The sequence below is a fragment of the Tasmannia lanceolata genome, unplaced genomic scaffold (assembly GCF_043159265.1).
Source record: "Tasmannia lanceolata isolate RefF3 unplaced genomic scaffold, GAP_Taslan_0.1 ptg000016l, whole genome shotgun sequence".
NCBI lineage: Eukaryota > Viridiplantae > Streptophyta > Magnoliopsida > Canellales > Winteraceae > Tasmannia > Tasmannia lanceolata.
The window spans coordinates 5,311,914-5,320,220 of record NW_027518693.1 but is presented as its reverse complement, the minus strand read 5'-3'; the positions used below and the strand labels follow the sequence as shown (position 1 = coordinate 5,320,220).

General features: G+C 38.0%; 1 protein-coding gene across 3 annotated transcripts; it reads left to right on the top strand.

The window, feature by feature from the left end:
* Positions 1 to 2,937: 2,937 nt before the first annotated feature.
* Positions 2,938 to 8,307, top strand: LOC143848392 (Pentatricopeptide repeat (PPR) superfamily protein). Of its 3 annotated transcripts, none has more exons than XM_077357331.1 (3): positions 2,938 to 4,023; positions 4,147 to 7,092; positions 7,289 to 8,307. In XM_077357331.1, the coding sequence occupies exons 1-3, from the start codon at positions 3,252 to 3,254 to the stop codon at positions 7,345 to 7,347; spliced, it is 3,777 nt and encodes a 1,258-aa protein (XP_077213446.1). In that variant the 5' UTR covers positions 2,938 to 3,251; the 3' UTR covers positions 7,348 to 8,307. The 3 variants fall into 3 exon arrangements, with proteins under 3 accessions (XP_077213446.1, XP_077213445.1, XP_077213447.1); XM_077357332.1 differs by having other exon boundaries at positions 2,941 to 3,317; positions 3,900 to 7,092; XM_077357330.1 differs by having other exon boundaries at positions 2,938 to 7,092; positions 7,214 to 8,307.

Below are 8,307 nucleotides of genomic sequence, written 5' to 3'. Positions count from 1 at the left end.
AGCTGAATCCAAATTGAGTTAGTCAGACCCAAATTTGCTTAGTTGAATCCAAATTCAATTAGTCGGGCCCAATTTTAGCTTAGTCGAATCCAAATTGAGTTAGTCATACGTTGATCCAAACTGTCCATGTGATGGAACACAACAAAAATATGTTGTGCTCGTAAAATCATTTTCATAGGCTGATCCTAGCCCTCCAATCTATAGAGGTTTCCATAGTATGTTGTTCCTCTTCAGGTGCCCGGAATTTGTCAATATTTTGAAATGTGTCCTGAAGCTGTAATATTATGTAACATATGCACCTAATCTGTACTTTTGCAGAAACAAAAACACCACCATGACTTTGTCCACTTTTTTTTTATGAAAAAAGCATAAAGGAGGGGCATGATTGAAATTATGTGGCTTTAATGGGTGTCTTTGTTAAAAAGCATAAAAGAGGGGGTAGGATTGAAAATATGTGGGTTGAATGGGTGCCGTCAAAAAAAGTGATGTGTAATTCTATTAGAATTTTGGGAGAAATTCAAATAATTCTCTTATTTTCTCTTCTACTATATAGATATAGTAGCAAAAAACCCTGTGCGATGCACGGGCCGACAAAGAATTGTACAGACCACATCATAGGTTGATCTAAACCGTCCATGTGATGGAACACAACATAAATAGGTTGTGCCCGTAAAATAATTTCCATAGGCTGATCCTAGCCATCCAATCTATAGAGGTTTCCATAATTGTTGTTCCTCTTAAGGTGCCTAGAATTCGTCAATATTTTTACAGGTGTCCTGCATTTGTAATATCAAACTTTCCGTAATTTGACCCGCACATAGTGAATAAGGAAAAGTAGTTTTTTCGTCATCGTTAGGGGTGCAACTTGGGTCTCAACTCGACCCAACCCGAGGAACCGATATTTTCCAACCCGACCCAACCCGATTTGCAATTTCCTCGACACGACCCAACCCGATTTCCAATTCGGGTTGGGTTGGGTCAGGTTGATATGGTACCAATTGTTGACCACCTCAACTCAAGCCAGGTTGTTTTGGATTTTGAGAACTAATAGTGAGTCACCAATAATCAGTTTTTAACTCACAATCGGTTCTCAAAATCCAAACCAAACAGGGACTCTGGGTTCAAAGGAAATTTTCAAAACCAAACCAAACCAGTAGTGTATAGAGGCGCCAGTGTTCCAAAAAGTTTTTAACACGTGTAAAGCATCCATCCGTCTCTGGTTATTTCCGACGACCAAGATGGAAATGAACCTAAGGTTCTGTCGGTTCAAATACACATTCAGACGAACCAAAAGAAGCCTTGTGAAGCGCGCCAATTTAATGGGCATTAAATACAGGGGGATTTTCTATAATGAAAAAGGAAACTGCAAGGAGATTTATGTTGATGCCAGAAGGGTATTGGGGTCTTTTTTTCCACCCCTTTTTGAAGAATCACCAGTGTTTATTGATTAATTTAAAAGGTACTCGAAAGCCATAATTTTCAGTAATTGCTACCCACATTCCGTACTTTTCTCTTTAGAAGGGCATGGAAAAATAGGGGAATGGCGTCGACAAATATAATATTAAAAAAACAATAAATGCATTTTGATGACAAGGACAAATGGGGCGCCCTTGTAACTGGTTTTTTGCAAGGGCGGCCTTCAGTCTATCATTGCTCAAAGGAAGGTTAGAGAGAGAGAGAGAGAGAGAGAGAGGAGAGGGGGGGGGGGGTTTCCATTCCGGCCATGATTAGATTTTAGGAATTTTATGGAAAAGTTTACAAAGGAAATATTTCTAAAATTTCTCACTTTTTTACACTTAGGAAAAAAAGATAACTTGAACCAACCCTAATCAAATTTTACTTAGAGATAATAGTTCTCTAAATTAACCATAATCATATCATTTCCCCCCAAATTGTGGAGAGAAAAGAATTCCCAAGAAAATATTTTCAGTAGGAAATGTTTTTCTTGCAATCCAAACGGGGCTTCAGTGTTTTGCTTTTTATTATTACTAGGAAAAATGCACGTGCGTTGCACGTGGGACCCAAATATTAGTTCAAATAGTGCAAAATGAAGTGGCAATCTAATATTGGAGTTGATTAAAAGGAATAACTACCTATGATCTATTCATATAATAGGGAAAACAATATTACTTTACCTTTTACCGAAATTTTCATCTGAAACCGAAACTTCCACATTTCCAAGACGATTGAAGCTTAAATTGAAATTCAAAATCTTGCTCTTAAGCATGGTTCGAAATTTCGACCGAAATCCAAATCCGGTCAACTCAAAATGGTATGAAATTTCTAACGAAATTTCATTTTGCCTCGAAATTTTATTTCGAAATTTAACCGAATTTTCAAAATTTCGATCGAAATATCATTTCCCCCCAAAATCTCGTACTAAAATTTTGACCGAGTTAAAGTATCTTTTAAATTGATTTTTATGGATTTCACGGATTTCGCCTGAAATCCTACTAAATCAATGAACGACTATTTTTCTCGTATATAATTTTGACCTAAATTTCGAGATAATATTAAATAATTATTACCTAGCCCTCCAATCGATAGAGCTGATCTTAGCCCTCAAATCAATAGAGGTTTCCATAATTGTTGTTCCTTTTCAGTAATGATTAATACTATGTAATATTATCCTAGCCCTCCAATCGATAGAGGTTTCCATAATTATTGTTCCTCTTGAGGTGCCTTAAATCCGTCAATATTTTGCAAGTATCCTGCATGAGTAATATAAAGTAGTTATTCGTCATTGCATATGTCTTCACCTCTTCTTGGTATTTTTTTTCGTAATTGTTATAGACAAGCACCCTGTGTTGGTACTTTTCGTATGTAGATTACGATTTACCCTAAAGAAAGTAGTTAATATCATAACTTATTATTAAAGAGAATAGGCATAATGCAGCTCTGATAGATGGAATTTTTGGCAAAGGGTGAAAGAACTTAACCCACGATTCCGCCTTCATATACAATAGTTAGATAGATTTTTTCCTTTTCAAAAAAAAAAGTTAGATAGATTTTTTATTTATCAAGATATTGATTCCCGACCTGGGATCATCCCCATGGATGGTTCACCAGATTAATGGTGGTGATCACACTAAATCGCCATATGTATGGTGGGCCGGACTAATTCCCCAAATCAAAACAAAATGTGAACTGGGGAAGTTTGCTCTACCAATATGGCTCAATGAAAATTAGCATCAACCCTAGCTTACCCACAAGTCCAACAACACAGCACAGAGCCTTCAAGTGTTCAGTGGATGAGAAAAATCAGCCCATTCAATCTACTTCTACAGAGGTTTGAGATCAAATCTCTTCATTTCCAGGTTTGTTCCAGTAATTATCCTCCTTCCTTGAGCTTTTGTATTGAAAATAGCTTTTTTACTTTAAAAATTCCCTCTCTGAAGATTAATAGGTACCACCCATTTCTATTTTTCTGTTATAAAAAACCCTTCTCCACAAACCCTACATCTTCACCTTCTGTTGAAAAACCCACATCCATCTCATCATCCAGAGATGCAAGAAAGAAAACCCACATTGATTTTACTTCAAATGGCCTTTCTGGTATTGGAAAATCTGTTATTTCAAGGTGTTCTCACATTTGGGAGAAGAAAGGTTGTAGCTTTGTGGGAGCTTCTCTTCAAGATCTTCTCAAGCTCTCCAATTCATCCCCTGGAACTATTCGTCGTTTCTGGCGGGTTTCAAAATTGAATCCTGAAGATTTCCTCCAAATATTATTGGGTTTTGAATCAATAATCCAATCAAAGGAGGTGAAATTTTTATGGAGATTGTTCAATTGGGCTGATAGCCAGAGTAGAGATTTCCATCATCTCTCTCAATCATATGAAATCATGGTTTTGATGCTTATCAGAGTAGGATTACTTAGAGAATCTGAAACTGTGTTTCAGATGATGGATATTCAAGGGATTATATTGGGTTCTAATGAAGTTTTCAGTAAGATAATTGAAGCTTATGCGGAGGCATGTGAATTAGATAATTCAGTTGCCATGTATGATCGAGCGAGGAACCGAGGTTATGTCTTGTCACAGTCATGTTATCAAATTCTTCTTAATCTTTTGATTAAAATGGAAAAAACCCAAATAGCATTAAGAGTCTATATGGATATGATAGATGTTGCTTTTGGATTGAATGCAGAAAATCATACATTCGAGTCTATCATTGGAATTCTATGCAAGGATGTGAATGTTTTTGAAGCCAAAAATCTTCTTAAGAAAGTCACACAATTTGGTGTCAAACCTAGTCATACAGTTCTTAATGATATTGCTGATGGGTACTGTGAGAAAAAGGATTTTGAAGATCTGATGAATTTCTTAACTGAATGGAAATATGCACCTGATGCTCGTGTCTGCCATAAGATAATATCTTGTCAGTGTAGGAATTTCGGTGTAGAGAAAGGATGGCTATTCCTACAGAAATTGGAGGCTTTAGGCTTTATGCCGGACCAGATTACCTTTGGAATCCTTATAAGTTGGAGCTGTAAAGAAGGGAACCTGAAAAATGCCTTTCTGTATCTATCTGAAATTTTGGATAGAGGCCTTAAGCCTGACACTCACACTTATAATGCTCTTATCAGTGGGATGTTTAGAGAGGGTATGGGGAAACATGCGAAATATGTTTTTTATGACATCATTGAAAGAGGCATAACACTTGATGTATCGATATTTAGAGTTCTGTTAGCAGGCTATTGTAAAGATAGAAAATTCGATGAAGCAAAAGTGATAGTGAATGAGATGGTGAAGTATGATTTGGTCTCGCTCTCTCATTCGGAGGATGCTCTTTCCAGGGCATTTGTGGTTTTGGGCCTTGATCGCGTGGGCGTGAAGGTAAAGAGGGACAATGATGCGGGACTTCCAAGAACAGAGTTCTTTGATACCCTTGGAAATGGACTCTATCTGGAAACAGATCTTGATGAATATGATAAAACTATAATGGGGATTCTCGATGATGCGATAATTCCCAATTTAGATGTAGTTGTAATAAAGGAATGTGGTAATGGTGATTTTCAAACTGCTCTGAGGGTGAAAAGTGATATGGTTCAGCGGGGTCACAAACTTTCTTCTTCTGTCTATGCTGAATTACTGAAAGGCCTCTATGCTTCTCAATTCCATTCAAAGTCATTCATTGATCTTTTAGAGGAAATGGTGGAGCATAGGAATCAACTAGACCAAGAAACTCTCAATTTGCTTATACGAGCTACTAGCAAGAAGAAAATGACTTACAAGGCAAGACTTATTTTGGACGGGATGCTCCAAAACGAGATGTTCATTGAGAATGAAACCTTTACTGCTTTGATTACAGGCTTCTGCAAAGAAAAGAACCGGGCAGGACTCCAGGAATGCTGGGACTTGGTGCTAAGCAATGGGTGGTTGCCTGGGCTGAGGGATTGCAAGGCTCTGTTTAGTTGTTTATGCAAATGGGGAATGGTTAAGAATGCAATAGATCTTTTTGAAATCATGATAGAGAAATTGTGTCATTCAATTTCTAATATTTGTGATTTATTTCTCAAAGAGCTCTGTGTGAGGGGTTTCACAAGTGTTGGGCATATTTTGGTAGATGAGATTCTTAGGAGGGGTTTGTTCTTGGATCATACAGCTTTTAACCATCTCACAATAGGGTTTTGCAAGGAGAAATTTTTTGTTGAAGCGTTCAGAATGATTGACATCATGCTCGAAAAGAACATGATTCCATGTGTGGATGCGTGTAGACTTTTAATTTCTCAATTATGTACTTCGAACAGATTGGACAAAGCAATGAGTCTACGAGCGATCATCTTGAATAGGCAATCAGAAGCTTATGTTTCTATCAATAGCGCTCTAGTTAGTGGCTTATGTAAGATAGGAAAGGTCAAAGAGGCAGCACTTCAATTGCAGGAGATGTTGGCAATGGGAGTTTGCCCAGATAATGACACTTTCGATGTGATACTTCAAGAGCATTGCCGAGAAAACAACTTGACCAATGCACTTATGCTACTATGTATCATGCTAAGAAAGAATGTCAACCTCTCAATCTCAAGTTACCGAAATCTTGTACGTGTGATGTGTATGCAAGGTAGAGTACTTAATGCGTTGAGACTAAAAGATTTTATACTGAAAGAAACAGAGCTCCCACACCTCATCATCTATAACATTATGATATTCTCTCTCTTTCAAACAAGTAGTAGTTTGCTTGTAACGGCGCTTTTGGATGAAATGCATCAGAAGGACTTGATTCCCGATCAAGCTACTTATAATTTTCTCATATATGGCTATTATAAATGTAAAAATTTCTCCAAATCCGTGGAGATGTTGAACATTATGATTGATAAGAATCTAAGACCGAGCAACCGTAATTTCAGAATGTTGATCAGTTATTTGGCTAGTAACAGTGAGCTTGAGAAAGCGCTTGAGTTTAGTAAAATGATGGAATCTAGGGGCTGGATGCATGGTTCAGTTGTTCAGACTGCACTTGTTGAAGGCCTTCTTTCACGCGACAGGTTTCGTGAAGCAGAACTCTTTCTGAGTCGAATAGAAGAAAAAGGTCTAATTCCTGACAACATAAGCTATGATGTTCTGATTCGACGGTTTTGTGGGTATGGTAGATTAAACAAGGCAGTTGATCTGATTAACATGATGTTGAAGAAAGGCAGCATTCCAAGTGATATTAGTTATAATGCAGTCATTCGTGGGTTCTGTATTGACCAAGCATTTGATCAAGCTCTAGATTTCCATGCTGAAATGTTGCATAAGAACCTCACACCAAGTGTTGGGGTTTACGAAGCACTTGTCCACTCACTTTGTGCCAATGGAAGAAGCAACGAGGCAGAACAACTTTTTGGCTTCATGCTCCAGTCAGGCCAAACTCCAACGACTAACATGTATCAGACTGTTATTGATGGGCATCGCTTGGATAATAATCTACACAAGGCGTCGAGGCTTTTGCGTGACATGCAACAGAGTGGGCATGTCCCTGATTTCAACACTCACTGGTCTCTCATAAACAATTTAAGCAACACAATTGATAACGACAATGTCAACAGCAAGGGCTTTCTGTCTCAGCTTCTTTCTGAGAGTGGTTTTCCTATGAAGAATGATAAGGCCAAAGGTAGTAAGCTAGCTTTATAAACTGTATTCTCTCATTTTTTTTGAAGACTTCCATATTGAGTTATTTTATATTCTTTCTTTGTTTCTTTGGGAGATAACATCATGGGCTTCTCTATTAATAGGAGATTGCGTTCGATGAAGTTGCAGAAAACTTTTAGAAGTGCTTTGCCCTAAAAGTCTTATATTTTTCTTCTTAGCATTTGACGGTCGTGATTCATCAATACAAACTTCATTTGAATGCATGGCGGAGATTTGACTGTTTGCTGAGGATCCTCAAGGCCCACCAGGATTACAACCCTCATCACAAGTGTCAGATGAATCCGAAAGTGACCAATACCATCTGATGGGGAACAGTGAATAATCTACTTATATGGTGAACAGTGGAGCAGCTGATGTGGCACCTGTTATCCCTCCATGCAGTGCCATGTCATCCATGGCCGTGAGTCCTGCATCAGTGGACTCCAGTGGCCATTTCCCTTTACTCCATCAGAGATCTCAGACATGGGCATCTATACACCAGCACTTGACACATTTACATTTGATGTGGCAAGTACTGGGTTTTGAAGCTCGGACCAGTTGGTGGAGCTTAAACCACAGGGGACTCCCTTAGGTCATTTTCTTAAATCCCTCGGAATTTCAGAACCTCTGATCTTACAGCAGAATTGACAAGCATAGGAGATGTTGGAAGCCTGGGAGACTATAGTGGCTCGCCGTTCTTGTCGTCTAAGTCAGACATTTTACTTAATTCCCTATAATCTGATGATATTGTTGAGGAGTTCTTTGTTTTTTTCATCCCTGGGCCATGCTCTCAATCAGATGAAGAGAAATAATAGAGAACTGAGGGTGAGTCATTCTCCACCCTTAAGTCCTTTTTTATATGTAGTATAACAGAAAGGCCTATTAGTTATAGATGCTAGTTAATGGTTACATCTCACTTAGACACATTCACAGCAGTGCTATTTATTTCAACATCGTCTGTATGTTAACATGTCAGAGGCTAGTTAATAGGAAAAAAATCACGTTAAGGTTGTGTATAGGCTAGTTAATAATAGTTGAAAAAGTAGCATGGTCATTACCTAATGATGTGGTGAAAAAAAGGCTTCTCTGCAGATAACATCGTAGGATATTCTGATTGTAGGCGAATGATGAGAGTCTAGTTGGAAGGAAACTTGTTGACTTAATCAAGGCAAGTGAATGACCTATAATTTCTGTTGTA

Bases quoted from the DNA above. Each gene is read 5' to 3' on its own strand.
- LOC143848392 (XM_077357330.1), top strand. From the start codon at position 3,252: ATGAGAAAAATCAGCCCATTCAATCTACTTCTACAGAGGTTTGAGATC.